The 18,063-nt window shown below is 36.6% G+C and overlaps 3 protein-coding genes and 1 pseudogene across 4 annotated transcripts in view; 3 read left to right on the forward strand and 1 right to left on the reverse strand.

The window, feature by feature from the left end:
• The first annotated feature begins 1,459 nt into the window (after positions 1 to 1,459).
• On the forward strand, positions 1,460 to 4,438 carry LOC111808369 (pentatricopeptide repeat-containing protein At3g26540). The gene has a single exon (XM_023694301.1). The coding sequence runs from the start codon at positions 1,541 to 1,543 to the stop codon at positions 3,632 to 3,634; it is 2,094 nt and encodes a 697-aa protein (XP_023550069.1). The 5' UTR covers positions 1,460 to 1,540; the 3' UTR covers positions 3,635 to 4,438.
• On the forward strand, positions 3,866 to 9,660 carry LOC111809293 (annotated as a pseudogene).
• Positions 9,636 to 14,972, forward strand: LOC111808371 (F-box protein SKP2A-like). The gene is made up of 5 exons (XM_023694304.1): positions 9,636 to 9,804; positions 11,675 to 12,025; positions 13,033 to 13,381; positions 13,457 to 13,598; positions 14,362 to 14,972. The coding sequence occupies exons 2-5, from the start codon at positions 11,757 to 11,759 to the stop codon at positions 14,733 to 14,735; spliced, it is 1,134 nt and encodes a 377-aa protein (XP_023550072.1). The 5' UTR covers positions 9,636 to 9,804; positions 11,675 to 11,756; the 3' UTR covers positions 14,736 to 14,972.
• A 101-nt stretch (positions 14,973 to 15,073) lies between these two features.
• LOC111808370 (chaperone protein dnaJ 10-like) overlaps positions 15,074 to 18,063 on the reverse strand; it is a 4,170-nt gene continuing 1,180 nt past the window's right edge. The window contains exons 5-10 of one of the 2 annotated variants that reach the window (XM_023694303.1): positions 17,637 to 17,766; positions 17,235 to 17,393; positions 16,949 to 17,127; positions 16,658 to 16,738; positions 16,191 to 16,331; positions 15,074 to 15,293 (exon numbers count right to left, since the gene is read on the reverse strand). In XM_023694303.1, coding sequence (XP_023550071.1) covers positions 15,213 to 15,293; positions 16,191 to 16,331; positions 16,658 to 16,738; positions 16,949 to 17,127; positions 17,235 to 17,393; positions 17,637 to 17,766 — 771 coding nt within the window. In that variant the 3' untranslated portion in view covers positions 15,074 to 15,212. Of the gene's footprint in view, positions 15,294 to 16,190; positions 16,335 to 16,657; positions 16,739 to 16,948; positions 17,128 to 17,234; positions 17,394 to 17,636; positions 17,767 to 18,063 lie in introns of both variants that reach the window. The other variant, XM_023694302.1, reaches the window with a different exon arrangement.

Genomic DNA, 18,063 nt, shown 5'->3' on the forward strand with positions numbered 1-18,063 from the left:
GACCCCATTTCTCCCCCAACCCCAATATTCATATATATATATATATATATATATATATATATATATATATCATTATTGCAACTTAATTAAGTTATGAAATTAAAATAAACATTACCTAAATTCTGGGAATTAAATAAATACGTTTAAAATGTTGGAGGATGGAAGTCCCACATCGACTAATTTAGAGAATGATCATAGGTTTATAAGTGAGGAATACTAACTCCAAGTAAATACATGAGAGTTTATGCTTAAAGTGGACAATATCATAAATTCTAATTAATATTTAGTGAGTCTCATTGTTGCAATCATCAGCCTCCACCTTTATTAGCTACCAGGACAAATTTGGTCTCCCATTACATCATTTCAAATATTATCAATTTTTTATAATCTACATTTTAAATGATTATCCGACTTTATTAAATATAAATTAAAAAGTCAATTCCATTAAAAATTTAAATATTATTACTATAATTTTCGAGGTATATATACATATAAATAATATATTTTTAAAAAAATTTTATTATCCGCTTATTTTAAAAATGCCTATCACGAAGCTTTTTCTTTTAAAAATGCCTATCACGAAGCTTTTTCTTTTTTCTTTTTTCTTTTTCCTTTTTAGTTTGCTTATCGTGACTTGTAAGTTAGCAACGTACTGAAATTTATTTTTTAAAAGCATTTATTATTCTTCTAATAAAGTCAATATTTTAATTTATTTTTTAATTCCTTAATTAACCCAAGTTAAAAATAAAAATTCTCAATTAATTCAATTTGGCATAAAATTTTATTTTATTTTTTTTTCATTTTTTCTAAAAATATTTGAAAGCTAAATTTAAAAAATAAAAGGATTTTTACAAATTCTTTTAATTTTTTTTAGTATGCTTGAATTTTGAAAATATTCCTTTGAGAGTAGAAAGGAAGTAAGGAATATTGTCTAATTTTTTAAAATATAAAATTAAAAGTCAAATTGAAAAGTATTTAACGTATTTATCCAAATTATTATATATGGATATGATTGGCATTCTAATTTATGAGGTTTATAACAAAATTGTGGATGGAAAAATATATTATTATATTTTTCATTAAATTAATTCATGTTGCCACGTTACAATAAAGAATAGATCGACTTCTAGAAATTAATACTCATAAAATTCAAATTTAAATTAATACTCATAAAATTAAAAAATTTGAAGATGACCCAGCTTTTATTAATATATTTGTGTTTTTTAAAAAATTTATTAATATTTTTAAAAATTTAAAATAATCTATAAGGCTTTGATATATAATTTTTCTCCATAAAATTTATAGGTATAATTAAAATATAATGGAAAAAGTTATTTTTGGAAGTAAATTTAAAGTTGAAGGATAAAAAGATAATTTTTTATTTTTAACTTATGGTAAAATTTGTATGATTAACCTAAAAAGAATGAAAGGAAAACTGTAGGCATTATTTTGGCGGGGGGCCTTTGAATGGTTGCAGCAGAAAGAGCAAAAGAATGCGCCGCTCTGTGAAGCATTCGAGTTCGAACCCCTCGTTTGATACATGGGTGTGTCTGCGGCCTCAATACTCAATCGCCTTCTTTCCCATAAGAACCTCAGCGCCAGAACCCAACCCACCGGCGCCAAAGCCGCTGCCACCACAATCCTCAAATACCTAGAAGAGGGTCGCCTCCGAAAAGCTGTCTCGGTTCTGTTTGATTCCCCCTTCCCTTTTCCTCATCCCTTGTATGCTCGCCTCTTCCAAATTTGTTCTTCCACTCGCGCTCTTGTTGAAGCTCGAAAGGTTGAATCTCATTTGGTTACGTTTTGCCCCACGCCGCCGATTTTCTTGTTGAATCGGGCGATTGAGGCGTATGGTAAATGTGGGTGTTTGGAGGATGCGAGGGAGCTGTTCCAGGAAATGCCTCAGAGAGATGGGGGATCTTGGAATGCGATGTTAACGGCGTATACGCAGAATGGGTTTGCTTTGGAAGCTTTGAATTTATTTCTGAATATGAATAAATCCGGTGTTTATGCTACTGAAATAACTTTAGCTAGTGTACTTGGGTCTTGCGGTTCTGTTTTGGCTCTTCACCTCTCTAGGCAAGTTCACGGGCATATTGTGAAATCTGGCTTTGTTGGCAATGTGATTCTTGAGAGCTCGCTTGTTGATGTCTATGGAAAGTGTAGGCTTATGAATGATGCACGTAGCATGTTTGATGAAATCCAGAATCGAAATGATGTTTCCTGGAATGTTATTGTTAGGCGCTATCTTGAGGTGGACGATGGTAAAATGGCAGTGTCAATGTTTTTCCAAATGTTCCGAGAGGCAGTGATGCCATTGAGTTTTACTTTTTCCAATGCTCTGATTGCTTGTTCAAGTATGGCAGCACTCATAGAAGGTAGGCAAATTCATGGTATTGTAGTGAAAGTAGGATTGGAAGAGGATGAAGTTATTTCGAGCTCTTTAATTGACATGTATGTGAAATGTGGAACATTAGAAAATGCTCACCAAGTATTTACCCAACCCAGTTCCAGAAATCTTATTTCTTGGACTTCCATGGTATATGGATATGCAATGTCTGGGGAAGTTCTAAAAGCTAGGGAGCTTTTCAATGAAATGCCCGAACGCAATGTGATTTCATGGAATGCTATGTTGGCAGGGTATATTCATTCCGGTCAATGGGCAGAGGCACTAGACTTTTTCCACTTGATGCACAATTCGATTAAGGATGTCGATCACGTTACTCTTCGCCTGATATTGAATGTGTGTACTGGCCTTTTAGATGTTGAAAGAGGAAAGCAAGTTCATGGTTTTATCTATAGAATTGGTTTCTATGCTAATCTCTATATTGGTAATGCCCTCCTTGACATGTATGGTAAATGTGGGAACTTGAAAAGTGCCAGAGTTTGGTTTTACCAAATGAGTCAATGGCGGGATAAAGTCTCCTGGAATGCTCTACTTACTACCTATGCTCGTCACGGCATGAGTGAACAGGCTATGACAATTTTCTCAGAGATGCAATGGGAAGCAGCTCCCAGTAAATTTACCTTTGCAACCCTTTTAGCAGCCTGTGCAAACACCTTTGCATTAGATCAAGGCAAACAAATCCATGGCTTCATGGTTAGAAATAATTATGAGATAGACATTGCAGTTAGTGGAGCTTTAGTTGATATGTACTGTAAATGCCGACAACTTGAGTACGCCCTCAAGGTTTTTGAAAATGCAGCTTCGCGCGATGTGGTTCTGTGGAACTCCATAATTTTAGGATGTTGTCACAACGGAAGGGGTATGATAGTAATCGAATTGTTTCAAATGATGATGATGGAGAAAGGCATTAGCCCGGACCATGTGACCTTCCAAGGTATTTTGCTTGCTTGTGTCTATGAAAATCTCGTTGAGTTAGGTAGGCAGTATTTCGATTCAATGAGTGACAAGTTCTGTATCATACCTCGATTAGAGCACTATGAATGCATGATCGAGCTCTATGGCCGACATGGAAACATGGATGAGCTTGAAAAATTTATCAACAATATGCCCTTTGATCCTACTGTTTCAATGCTAGAAAAAGTCCTTGATGCATGTAGAAAACACGGACACTCGAGGTTGGGAGAATGGGTAGCTATTAGACTAAATGAGCAGAATCTTTACCAGTGAAATCATGAAAGCAACAAAATCTATCCCATCAACTCAAGCATTCATGGTTTGAAACCATTGTGGAAAGTTGTCTCTCATTCATTCATTCATTGTAGAATCCAAAATTTTTGGCTATGCTCAACAGCGTCAGCAATCAAAGAGAAATTTAGATCCAAGATCTGAATGAGAAGATACAAAGATGTTTATTGCTCATTACAGGATCAAGTGTTCGCTCCAGCCTATTGAAAAGCAATGCATGTTCAAGAGCTCTGTGAGAAGAATCCAGGATCTCGATCTACCCAACATGTTGACTGTCACAATCCCCATCAAGTATGTGATACACCCACTTAACTTTCGATGCTTATTTAAATAGGAAATTTGTAAACCTAGTCCATCGAGATATCGTTATGAGTTCGAAGCATGCTTAAAGAAAGACAGGCCGTATTCTATAATTTGAACAAACAAGAACGACAAACTCTGGTGATACTTTGCGTTTCTGCTTGAAGGATCAGCTGTTTTAGTTGCCTTGACTGATATGTAGCAGAACACAAGCTGGTTCTTTATTCTTTAACATAAATATCTTCAAATGCCTAAATTAAACGATCTGATCGAAAATGAGATGAGAACAGAACATGACAGACAGTTTGCTGACAGAAAAGTCACTTTAATGTTAATTACCTTGTACTTTATTTTGGCTCTTGGCTTACTCTTGTTGGTGAGGGATAGGATAAATTACTAGAATTTATGGAACTGATATTGTATGTCAAAGATCATATTGTATTCAGAAAATCTTATTGAGGTGTATCAATATCCCTTTTCAATTCATATGCATTTTCGTTAGGATGATTTATCTGTTTTTCTTTTAAATGCTTTGTTCTTCTCCAGTTCCCATGCAAGCTCTGATTCCTCTCACAAGTTAAATGAATAATAATAGAAAAAACTCGATTCGTTTTTTATGTTACCGTAGCTAATGAGATGGTTTAGACTATTTTGAAAACTTCAGCAGTTAAGAAAAGAAATTAAGGCACATTTGGTAAGGTTTCATTTTTGATTTCTTGTTTTTCATTTTTTCGTTCTTTGTTTCCTCTTTTTTAACAAAGAAAAATGTATCTTGTTGTTGTTGTTGTTTTTTTTTTTTTTTGAAAAAATATAAACATATTTGATAACCTAAAAACTTGTGAGAGGAAAATGAAACTTTGCTATCAAATGTAACATATTTATAACATACATTAAAAATATAAAAAAAATTACACGAAAATATTTGATACACCACTTGGCGGCATTAAAAGAAGAATATTGTATCCTGGAACATATGCTTGAAGGGTATATTTAGATTTGGCGATGTCAAAAGTGCACGCCATCAGGTAATGCCTGAGAAGGACATTATTTCTTGGAACTCAACGATTTCTGGTTCTGTTTGATCTGGAATTGCTAATAATGCTACGGACGTTTTTCTGGAAATGAAAAACGCTGGTTTTAGACCAAGTTAATATACCTTCTCCATTTTGCTTTCACTTGTGTCGTATGCTTGTCTGGTAAGCAAATTCTTGGCAGTATGGTTCGAAGTGGTGTGGATGCGTCAAGCGTGGTGCTCAGAAATTCATCGATTAATATGCAGTGGAAATTTTGGCCTTGTTGATTATATGTTTGCATATTTTTTAGTATGGAAAAGGTGGATGTTATCTCTTGAAACTCTTTGATTTTGGGCTGCCACAGACCAGGCTTAAGAGTATTGGCACTATATCAGTTCTCTCTAGTATCCCTCTCCCGATCAGTTCACTGTATTAATCGTGACCAGTGTCTGTTGTCTCCAAGAGTTGGAACTGGGTAAGCAAATATTTTCTTTATGTTTCAAGATGGTATTTAATTCTAACGGTATTGGACTCAGTGCTGCAATTGACTTGTTTTCCAAATGCGACAGCTTGAACGTTGCTGTGTAGCTTTTTGGAGCTCTTGTCATGTCATGCTCTCAAGCATTGCATGGCATGGTCATCAGAGCGATTCCATGTGGCTTTTTGTGCACTCCATAAGGGAGAACCTCAGGCCAATTGAGATTACACTGAGCAGTGTGCCGAGCTCCATTTCAGTCTTCACACCTGTGAGTTGGGTAGTCAAATTCATAATTTGGTTCTGAAGTTGGGTTTCGAATCTGAAGCCATTGTCTCTCGTTCGCTGGTAAGCATGTATCCTGAACCACATGAAAGTCTTTATAGATATGTCCGTTAGAGATTTGATATCATGGAACACTATGATTATGGTTCTGGTTAACAATGTATACTTTGAAGCCCTACGAACTTTTAATAAATTGGTCAGGGAAGGTGTACTGCCTGATAGGATAACTCTAGCTGGAGTCTTATTAGCTTGCAGTCATGCTGGTTTTGTTGAGGATGGGATAGTCACCTTCTCTACAATGACATGAACACGGAGTCGTGCTGAGGAATGAACATTATTCTTTGTAGTAGTTGGGCTGGAAATTTGAAGCAGTTATTATTATTAAAACACCAAAATGCCAATCTACTTCTACACTTTGCAAGTCACTTCTTGGTGTCTGTGCAATTCATGGAGACCTAAAAGTTGTTGAAAGAGTTGCAGAGAGGGTGGTGAAGCTGGAACTGCAATCATCCTTACTGTATTCGGTACGGGTCGGTGCAGGCTCAAGCATTTGCAATGAGAGGTAGATGGGAAAGGATCGCACTGATCGTGAGCTCCAGATTACTCTTAGGAACTCGAGGCTGGGAGGCGATACACGTATTATGCTTAGGAATCCTTCACAGAGTGCCTCATCCGGGTAAGTTTCTGCTGGACTTGTATATGCTTCTTTTTTTGCAGCAAATGTGATTTTATGTTAACAGATTATGCAGCTTTTTTCTGAAGTTTACTGTCTATTCTCTCTGCATTTGTGTGGGTTTGCTATAGTGGGATACCAATTGAAAGCATTCCCAAGGTCGTTTGCTGGAACTAACTTTCGTGCAATGGAGGATGGAGTTTGGAAGAAAGCTGAAGCAGTGTGGAGAGATGTGTGAAGGAGGGGTAAATGCTTCCCTTAACTCCTCATGATCCTCCATTTTTATGACGATGGGCTTCCTTTAGAAAGTTGGCTTCTTCTTCGCCCATTTGGTGGAAAGGTTTTTGCTTACTGCCAAGTTCATAGGACTGTGGCATAACCTTTGAAATTTACAGAATCGAAATGCTGTCTGGTTCTTGAAAGATACTACGCCCTTCCTCCTCTTTGGATGTCTAGGTATCCGCTGTAAAATCTAAAATATGTGATTTTAGGAAATTGACTGATCATCATTATCTTTATCTTTGCCTTACTTAATTTCTTCATTTTGTGAAAGAATCGGGTTCCCGACCCAGTGACACACCAACCACGCCCCTTCCCTTTCTCCGAACATCAAGCCCACTTCACTCTTTCTTTGTCTTTCGTTGTTCATCCATACAAATAGTTAAGTGAGGCCCAAATACTCCTAAAGCAATCCCGAACCTTTTCTTCCACCTCTCCTTATAATTGAGGCAATGGAATTGTGAGACCGACAATGAATAGGTTCAGGAGCGCTTTTATTTATCTATAAATAGAGAGCAATATATATGCAAATAGAGCAAAAAGAAGGACCAATTATTCAGGATAGAAATCCAGCTACGCCCTCTTTCAAAGGGTCGGCGAGACATGGGAGCCTCAGCTCATGCATTGGTTTACCGAAAGAACCAATGCTATCCTACTTCCTTTTATCGCTCCTTGCGCACTGGGGAGGAGTTGCAATTTGTTTCAGACTCTAGGAAGTTTTTTCAAACGTAAGCTAGCTGTTCTTCGCTGGCTGGAAAAAGTGTTAGTTTCTTCACACTAACATCACTCCATTTTTGTAATCTACTGGTCACATGTATGAGGGCTGGCTTCATTTATTTATTTATAATCAACAAAAGCACTTGCAACCCAAGTTTTCTTATGATATTGTCTCTGTTGCTGCTAATTTCAGGATCCAAAGAACGAGTGATGCCAGAAAACGTGATCATATCAACTTGCTTATCATAGTTTCAGAAAGTCCAATCTTTACAGGTAAACTTTATGGTTTATTTTGGAAGAAAGGTCAGTAGCATGCAAATTGAAGTATTGATTCATTTATTGCACTTCAACAGTGTCTAATTTTCCTACAATGAGTCTGGATTTACGTGTGAAATTGAAACACATCTCTGATTATGAATGTTTACCTAAATAACAAACAAGCAAACATCAGCAAAATTATACGACCATAAACAAACATTTAAAAGAAAACAAAAGCAGACAGAGACTACTAACTTGGCCAAATCTAGCGGAGGTAGAATACTTAGCCACACATATTGTGAGATCCCACATCGGTTAGAAAAAGAAACGAAACATTCTTTATAAGAGTGTAGAGACCTCTCTCTAGTAGACGCATTTTAAAACCATGAGCTGACAGTGATAGATAACGGACCAAAGCGGATAATATCCACTAACAGTGGGCTTGGACTGTTACTAATGATATTAGAGTTAAACACTGAGCGGTGTGCCGATTAGAGAGGGGAACGAGTGCTAACAAGGACGTTGGGCCCTGAAGAGGGGTGGATTGTGAGATCCCACATCGATTGGAGAGGGGAACAAAGTATTCTTTATAAGGGTGTGCAAACCTCTCCTTAGTAGCCACGTTTTAAAACCTTAAAGCTGATGACGATACGTAATGGGCCAAAACGGACAATATTCATTAGTGGTGGACTTGAGCCGTTACACTGCAGATGGGACAAAAGCAAAGTTTATTGAATATATTAGTGCCTCCGAGACCATAGATACCTAAAAGCCATAACCCACTCAATAATTCCCTATCAGAAACTAGCCATAGGGAGAAAAAAAGGGAAAAATCCATTCAAAACATCAATCATGGAAGCTGAGATGGGAATAAGAGAATGAACAGAGCCCAAAATAAGTGCAGAATTCAATGATTCATGAGATGCAAACAGACAGTATCCTTTTTTTAATTGGTCAAAAGAAAGATGTTTGGCAGAAGATGAAGGTCGACGCAGCAAGAATAAGATAGAAAGTATTCCCTTATTTAAAAAGAAAAGTTAGTGTAAAAGCATGAACAGAATGAAATGGATTGGTTGGGTGTGATGGCCATATAAGTAAAATCTAAATATCTTAGCCAATTTAGTATAAAGCTGAGTACCCCACTTAATGGAATGGGCTAACGTAGACCATAGGATGACTTTGCTTTTTCGAGCATCAACTCTTGTCTTTACTTGATTGATGATAACGATGCATAGGGCTTCCTCTATTTCGATCTGTTTCTTTGTTTAAATCTTATCTAATTTGGTTCATCAACGTCAGTTTGAAATGACTTCTAATCTTATAAAAGAACACTCGAGTGAGTTTTTTTTAATGACACTGATATATCCAATTTTGTGTTCATAAGGGATATGAACAATGATCAAGGGTATATTCGTAATTTAAGAGGTTATGAAAGAAACAAAATTTTAATATAAAAAATGTTTGATTGGATGACTTTTTAAAACATGGTATTAAAAAAAAAAGAATATTATTAAATAATTTGGAGAGGAAATTAGGTGAATAAATACCAAAAATTCACCAATTTTTAATTTTGAAGGAATTTGGAGTAATATTCTTTTTTAGTAATAAAGAAAAAAAGGGGTTTGAAGGGAAAAAAAGAAAAAAAAGAAAGAAATAAATAAAAAGGATCCATTTTTCGTTTGTGGGATGAAATGGAAAAGGAATAGCTTTTGAGTGCGGCTTCGGTTTTTAACACATGGAACCTTCTACACACACAATAATATAAAATAATAAATAAATAAATTTTAAAATTAAAATTAAAAAGGAAAATTGGAGTTTGGTATTTAGTTCAATTTTAATTTTAATTTTAATTTCAATTATGAATCCTTTGGTGGTCCCCACGTAAACAGGAAGTGGGCCCCACTTGAACTCAGAAGGCCATCCTCACACGCACGCAGGATGCTTTCCACGTGGCGCAATCTGCATTACTCCTTCTTTGCCACCGGACGTTTTCTTTCTTTTTTTTTTTTCTTTGTTTTTTTTCAAGTCCCAACGCCAACGCTGTAGGCGCTCTTCCTTTTGCGTGTCTTCTATTTTATAGACCATCTTCGGCTGACTGCTTCACCTCCGACTTACAGGAATTTCTTGATCTTTTCACCTGAAGCGGTCCGAGGTAATCACTTGTTCTCCCTTTATTGATCGTTACTGGGTTTTGAGCTCTGATCATCAGCACCNAAACACTGAGCGGTGTGCCGATTAGAGAGGGGAACGAGTGCTAACAAGGACGTTGGGCCCTGAAGAGGGGTGGATTGTGAGATCCCACATCGATTGGAGAGGGGAACAAAGTATTCTTTATAAGGGTGTGCAAACCTCTCCTTAGTAGCCACGTTTTAAAACCTTAAAGCTGATGACGATACGTAATGGGCCAAAACGGACAATATTCATTAGTGGTGGACTTGAGCCGTTACACTGCAGATGGGACAAAAGCAAAGTTTATTGAATATATTAGTGCCTCCGAGACCATAGATACCTAAAAGCCATAACCCACTCAATAATTCCCTATCAGAAACTAGCCATAGGGAGAAAAAAAGGGAAAAATCCATTCAAAACATCAATCATGGAAGCTGAGATGGGAATAAGAGAATGAACAGAGCCCAAAATAAGTGCAGAATTCAATGATTCATGAGATGCAAACAGACAGTATCCTTTTTTTAATTGGTCAAAAGAAAGATGTTTGGCAGAAGATGAAGGTCGACGCAGCAAGAATAAGATAGAAAGTATTCCCTTATTTAAAAAGAAAAGTTAGTGTAAAAGCATGAACAGAATGAAATGGATTGGTTGGGTGTGATGGCCATATAAGTAAAATCTAAATATCTTAGCCAATTTAGTATAAAGCTGAGTACCCCACTTAATGGAATGGGCTAACGTAGACCATAGGATGACTTTGCTTTTTCGAGCATCAACTCTTGTCTTTACTTGATTGATGATAACGATGCATAGGGCTTCCTCTATTTCGATCTGTTTCTTTGTTTAAATCTTATCTAATTTGGTTCATCAACGTCAGTTTGAAATGACTTCTAATCTTATAAAAGAACACTCGAGTGAGTTTTTTTTAATGACACTGATATATCCAATTTTGTGTTCATAAGGGATATGAACAATGATCAAGGGTATATTCGTAATTTAAGAGGTTATGAAAGAAACAAAATTTTAATATAAAAAATGTTTGATTGGATGACTTTTTAAAACATGGTATTAAAAAAAAAAGAATATTATTAAATAATTTGGAGAGGAAATTAGGTGAATAAATACCAAAAATTCACCAATTTTTAATTTTGAAGGAATTTGGAGTAATATTCTTTTTTAGTAATAAAGAAAAAAAGGGGTTTGAAGGGAAAAAAAGAAAAAAAAGAAAGAAATAAATAAAAAGGATCCATTTTTCGTTTGTGGGATGAAATGGAAAAGGAATAGCTTTTGAGTGCGGCTTCGGTTTTTAACACATGGAACCTTCTACACACACAATAATATAAAATAATAAATAAATAAATTTTAAAATTAAAATTAAAAAGGAAAATTGGAGTTTGGTATTTAGTTCAATTTTAATTTTAATTTTAATTTCAATTATGAATCCTTTGGTGGTCCCCACGTAAACAGGAAGTGGGCCCCACTTGAACTCAGAAGGCCATCCTCACACGCACGCTTTTTTTTTTTTTTTTTTTTTTTTTTTTTTTTTTTTTTTTTTTTTTTTTTTTTTTCTGTGATTCTTAGTATATGTGGTTGCTTTTTCTTTCCAGGGTTTTCCTTTTACTACGTGTTCTTTTTATTTCTCTCTGAAATTTGATGTCTTCTGGTTAATTTTTGTGGGTTTCTTGTTTGTTTTCAACCATTTTGCTACAGAACTGGGACTTTTTGAATTGGGTCGCTCTGTTTTCGGCTTTTTCTTTAATCTTTGGGAAGAGAGTGCGATATATTTGGGTAGATGCTTGTTTTTACCTGGTTAATGTGTTCTGCGTTTTTATCTTGTCTTTCTCTCTCTCTCTCAGGCGGTAGAAGCGAGGAAATTCTGATAATTTTAGGCTGGTTTGATAAGTTTTAGGGAAGGGGGGTTGTGGGAACTTGAGTGAAATGGTTGGTAAAGAAAACTTGAGGACTGAGGACTTGAACTTGTGCTTTGAAAAACTAATGATGCTTGCTGGTGGTGATGGAATCGACGTTGGTGCTAAAGGGGTTAAAATGGACGGTGGGGTGATTGCCGGATGGAAGGACATTCCTATGGAGCTTCTCTTGCAAATTATATCGCTTGTTGATGATCGAACTGTTATTGTAGCTTCTGGCGTGTGTTGTGGATGGAGGGATGCTATTTGCTTTGGCCTCACCCATCTTTCTCTATCATGGTACTTTCTCTCATCTGCCTTGAACGCCTTTCTATCTATTTTGAATTTTGATTGTTGAACCTCTGATGTTTCTTTCTATAAACATGTTGATTTGTGTTGCTATTAGAGAGAAAATTTCAATCATATGTAATTGCGTCCTGGTTCATATTGATTTCCTTCTCCTGTTATTGCTTCATATCATATGATGAAATGGACTCCGTTCTTAGTTTTTTTAGTGCTTAAATGTGCTGGTTCACATGTTTCAAAAGCTTACAAGAAACTCGGATCTGTATGCCTTTGATTTTACATGCTTAAGATCAAATCACATGTGTCTTATTGCGTCGTAGTCCCTCTAAAGTTGATAGGACGGATTCCCAAGAATTTATAGGACAACTTCTCGTGAAAGTACCTCGTTATGTCTCGAATTGAGGTGATCCTGTTTCTCTGCGACCTTTTCGAGGCGTTCAGCGGGAACTAGAACATTTGTTATTACTAGAGTCTATTCCGATGGTAAAGCCTGATTTCTTAGGACTATTTTTGTGTCTAATATCTTTACGACTCTTTATTAAGATAAGATCGTCAACGTTCCATAATTATCTGATACGACTTTTAAGTTCTTTCACTTATAAATCATGAACATATCAGGACCGGTGCAAGCTTGATTTTTCTAGCTACAAACTTTGACTGTTATTTTGTAAGTACAGCTTCAACATTTACTTTTAGGCATTTATTTAATGAATAACCTGCTGCTTGGACCCCCCCAGAAAAGCATATACTTTTGGACATTTATACTTCTAATGAATGACAGCTATTTTGTTGTTATGTAGGCCACACCCCATTAGATTCTTGTACCCATCACTGGTGTCATATGCTAAGTCAAGCACGTCATTATTATTTTATACATTTTAACGATCAGCTTGGAACTTATCAGAAGTATTTACATAGTGATAGATTAATGCTTGGCAACGAAAGTTGTCGAGTTATAGACACCTTAGTTAATTGCTAGTTGGTGTCCCCTTTTGATTCAGGTGCAAAAAGAACATGAACAACTTGGTCCTATCCCTTGCTCCTAAATTTGCAAAGCTGCAAACTCTAATCTTGCGCCAGGACAAACCCCAGCTCGCCGACGATGCTGTTGAGACCATTGCTAGTTACTGTCATGATCTGCAGGTCCTGGACCTGAGAAAAAGTTCCAAGCTCAGCGATCTTTCCCTATATGCCCTGGCTCATGGTTGCCCTGATCTTATAAAACTTAATCTTAGTGGTTGTACTGCATTCAGTGACACTGCATTGGCTTATCTAGCCAGTTATTGCAGAAAGCTAAAAGTTCTTAATCTTTGTAGCTGTGTCAAGGCTGCATCTGACACTGCATTGCAGGTACAAATTAAAGATTAAGCAATCTATATAGCATGTTGAAGTTGATTGGTCTAATTAACTTTCAATTATGTGCAGGCTATTGGACAATACTGTAATAGTTTGCAGTCCGTAAATCTTGGATGGTGTGAAAATGTGAGCGATGTGGGTGTGATGAGCTTGGCGTATGGATGTCGTGATCTTAGAACCCTGGACTTGTGTGGCTGTGTTCTAATTACAGGTACATCTCTCAATTCAATCAACAAATTTATATCTAGTAAATAAAAAGATCATAGATGCTTTTTATTTGATAGAGTATAGCCCTTTGCTCCATGAAGCTGATGGATTGATTGAAACAAAATCATGGGTTTCTTCAATGGACCCAAGAAAGGAAACCAAATAGCATCTTCTCTTGGGTTCATCGGTTTCTTATTAAGAACATTTTAAAAGAAGAACACTAGAAGAAGTCTAAGGCGGCCCGTGATATTCGAATCTGATAAGTTTTTGATAATTAAGTGTTGCAAGGTTAGTTAGCTGCCTCTTGCAGACAAGGTGTGTAAATATGAGTGGGTAACTGATACTATCCGAGCGGTGGCCTAGGAGATGCTTGGATAGAATTGCGTTTAAGATCGAAAATAATCGCTTGTTCTAAAACCCTCTACCCAACCTCTTTTAAGACAATTGCCCTGTTTCCAGGGATTTTCTTTTCAAGAACTGAGCTACTCTTATCTTAGATGTGAGAAAGAACATTTAAACTATAGGAGGCCGCTTGGATACAGGAGCTTCCATCTTTTGAGAGTTTCCTCCATAGGGGTGAGAGCAAGTGAAAGGTCTTTTATCACAGGGTAACTAAGAGAGCCATTCCATTTAGGGCGAGCCCGTGTGGTTATTGGGGTGGGTATGAGCATAGTTGAATCTGTTTGTGGTAAGAAGTGCTGTCTCATCAAATAAATTCTTGTCGGTGTATCGTTAGCATAGCTGAATTTTGTTCCTCATTTCTGCAGATGATAGTGTGATTGCTATGGCAAATATGTGCCCTCATCTGAGGTCACTTGGGCTCTACTATTGTCAGAACATAACAGACAGAGCAATGTACTCTTTGGCACATAGCTGTATAAAGCACAAGCCAACAAAATGGGGAACAACGGGGAAGGGAAAGAATGATGATGATGGACTTAGAACGCTTAACATCAGCCAATGCACAGCTCTTACTCCCCCTGCTGTTCAGGCTGTTTGTGACTCATTTCCTGCCCTCCACACCTGCTCCGGCCGCCATTCCCTCATCATGAGTGGCTGTCTAAATTTGATGTCTGTGCATTGTGCTTGTGCAGTCCAAGCTCACCGTGCCCCCTCTGCTTTTCCCTATCCAGCTCATTGAACATGGGAACAAGTTTTTAGATTGGTTGCTAATCTCGAACGACCCTTTTACCCGAAAACCATGATGTTGTATCTGTACATGTACCTCGGAATCAAGGGAATTGGAACATATGAGGACTTTGTTCTCACTGTTTTCCCTTTCTTTTCATCTGTAAATATTGTAGCTTACGGACATCAAGATGCCAACTATATTATTTCCACACATGCTTGTTTAGATGTGGAAATGCCTTCAATTTCATAAGACTTCTGGATAAAGCAACAGAGCATCCAACCATTGGAAAAGGAAAAAAAAAAAAAAGTTGAGCTTTACATTTGCAGCCCTTTTGGAGAACTAAAAAATATTCATGGATTTGGAAAATTTATTAACGAATAAAATGTCCAACCACATCAATTGTCAACACAATTGAAGGCTTGAGCCTTCTGTGCCAGTTGAAAGATAGAGAGAGGTACAACCTTCTTGCATGAATAGATATATTCATCATTTGCTTTTATACACAATCTCTTCATCGTCCACATCAAATGCTGGATTACAGAGGCATCTGAAGAGTCTCCCTATACCCTGCACGGCATGAACAATGATATAGAACTTCAACAGTGAACATCGGTCCCATCAAAGAGCGCAAAAGATCAAGCAAATTAAAGTATTCCTCTGGTCGAGGTTTTTCTGTTGGAATTTGACTTCAATGCAAGCACGAAATTCACTAAATTTAAATGATTGCATGAATAGTGAGGTGCTGTTTATGTCCCAGGAATTGTCTTTTGGTAAATTATAACAACGATTACTTGTCATGTTCTTAAACCAATCTGAAATAAACACAAAACTTCATCACAGAGATGACAGACCTAGAGACTATAGCAAAAACTTGTCTATTTTCAAATTTGCTTTTGTTTTTTTTCCTAAGTTTGTATTTATAAAGTTGTATTACTGTGAATAATGTGTTTTATGACCTTACACATTGTATTTAGTAGATTTATGCAATCAATAAACTGTTAAATAAAAAATTAGAAAAAACTAAACTTATATAAACTTATAATTTCACATGACAAATATTATTAAAAGTCATTTTTTAGAAGAGTTTCTAAATATATGTGCATACTGACTATTCAAGGTCAAACTAAATCCATAGACAGAGGTATGATTTTCCACAACCTCGCTCTCTTTTCCTACTCCCAATAAAATCAGGCCGACCACCCTTTCAGGTGTCAGAAACTGAAAGGGTCGATTACTCATTCAGGTAAGTTGCTTATTTTTCTTATGACTTACATGTGTTCGGAAAAAAACCTAGCGTTCCAACTAGCATGATTATTCTAGAGGATCTGCGAAAAGAGTCGAGTTTTTGCTTATTCTGACCTAGACATTATTAGCTGGTACGAGCCGAACTTTTCAGCTCGAGTTTCAATATACATGGATAAAGTGAATCTTTTTGAGTGAAGAGAGAAGAATTGATCAACTTGCCTGAGTAAGAAAAGGAGTTCGATAAGATAGTGGTCTTCGGGGATCATCCTCATCGTCGCTGCTCTCTGAACTCGTTCCATCGTCATCTACTGCAGCAGCACTTTTCTTTCTTGATGTTCCACCATTTTGTGCTTGCTTCTCCTGCTGATAAGGATGAAGTAATATATATAACAAGGCGTTAAAAACTGGAACATTATCATCCTTATCCTTTAAAATACATCAGAAAATGCACAATATCCCGGCATCCTTTACTCTGTGACTTTGACATCAGAGGGGTGTCATTATATCCAGTAAAAGCCATTATCACCAGATCCTTATATAAAAAAATGGCCAGAACTTGTAGGGCATCGATGAATTTTCAGAAAAACTAAGAAACACTTTAATAATGGAAAAAGTGGTTCCTGGCCTCTGGCAATCAATGAACAATAAAGGTGAACATGGTGCAAGATCTCAATCTCATATAAAACCTGGAATATATTTCCAAGAATCTTCAGAGCCAGAGCACGAGCTTTTAGTTCTTCCCTTTTCACAGTATTATCCCGTAGTACCTGAGGAACAAAGTGGATCACAAAAGATTCATTATGTGTGCCTAATAAGATTTTCTTTTTTTCTTTTTTTAGTTTCAATGTCGAAGTAACAATTCAGCCAACACTTATTCCCAAGTCTTAATGCCACGGAATCATACAACGTGCAACGAACTTCCCTGGAAAGCTCCCAAATATCCGCTTTTAAAAAGAGGGAAAAAGAAGAGAGCTCACCATCTGGCACACATTAATAAGAGTCAGTTCTATGTCCACCACGTTAAGCTTCCACAAAGAATTGAGGAATGTGTCTTTATTCGATCTAATATGCGATTCAACATCATTTTCAGGACCACTACCATCCATTTTATACTGCCGGCAAATATCATCTTGAAGTTGTAACAACTGAAAAGCACCTGATACATATAAATAGTTGATATGATTAAGTAGCAAATTATTAAAGAAAAATACTTCATCATCGATGAGGAAAAGAAGACAAATTGTAAGCTTGAGATCTTCCTGCCTTTTGCAGCTGTTATCTGTGACTTCCAAAAATGCCCCTTGTTGCGAAACCATTCAGCCACAAATGGCACGCCAAGATAAATGGCTCTCTTTCCAAGCTCCTGTGCTGCTTGTCTTGAATAAATGTAGCCTATCGTGTGTAGTATACTAATACCAAAAGCTGCATGTCCAAGATGGGTAAAAACTAGAATCATCAATATAAATACAAGAGGCTCTTGCATCAGTAAGCTTTCAAGAAAATGCCGAACTTAATAAGCTATCATTAATATTCTTGCATAAAAAAACACAAGAACTCAAAAGTCTTGCACCAAGAAACGGTCAAAGTTAGCAATTAATGGAATCTGGAAGGAAAAAGGCACAAGGAATAGAGTGATTGCAATATCATATTCATAGTTGTTCATACCCGCATTAGAGAGTCTTTTGGCTTCAGATTCAGCATGCCGTAAGAATCCGTCTTTGTCACCTTGAACATATTGATTAAGAAAACCCTCAAGTATGCGTGCAAGTTTTTCTTCTCTTTCTTTCTGGACAGCCTACATTAGATAAGTTGCATATAAGGGACCTGAGATGCGGTTTAGAGAGGGAAGAAAACATTATCCAAGTAAACATCCCTTATTGGAGAATGGAAGAGTCCGATGTTTAATTGCTAACTTTGCCGGAAGCTAAAACTACAGATTCTCAAAGATGTTGAAATCTTTTCAAATTTTACGAGAGAAACATGTGTAAGGGAGAGAATTAAATAGGGAAACAGAATTATGTTCCTGAAAATTTTAACTAGAAAAAGGAATAGAGAAGGAAAGAAAATGTTTGGGGGGGGGGGGGGGGGGGGG

Source organism: Cucurbita pepo, chromosome LG13 (assembly GCF_002806865.2).
Source record: "Cucurbita pepo subsp. pepo cultivar mu-cu-16 chromosome LG13, ASM280686v2, whole genome shotgun sequence".
Taxonomy (NCBI): Eukaryota; Viridiplantae; Streptophyta; class Magnoliopsida; order Cucurbitales; family Cucurbitaceae; genus Cucurbita; species Cucurbita pepo.

What these genes read in the sequence shown, in the direction of transcription:
- LOC111808369 (XM_023694301.1), top strand. Translation starts at nt 1,541, where the DNA reads ATGGGTGTGTCTGCGGCCTCAATACTCAATCGCCTTCTTTCCCATAAG.
- LOC111808371 (XM_023694304.1), top strand. Translation starts at nt 11,757, where the DNA reads ATGGTTGGTAAAGAAAACTTGAGGACTGAGGACTTGAACTTGTGCTTT. An exon ending in ACCCATCTTTCTCTATCATG is followed by an intron (nt 12,026 to 13,032) that starts GTACTTTCTCTC and finishes CTTTTGATTCAG; the next exon opens with GTGCAAAAAGAACATGAACA. An exon ending in CATCTGACACTGCATTGCAG is followed by an intron (nt 13,382 to 13,456) that starts GTACAAATTAAA and finishes AATTATGTGCAG; the next exon opens with GCTATTGGACAATACTGTAA.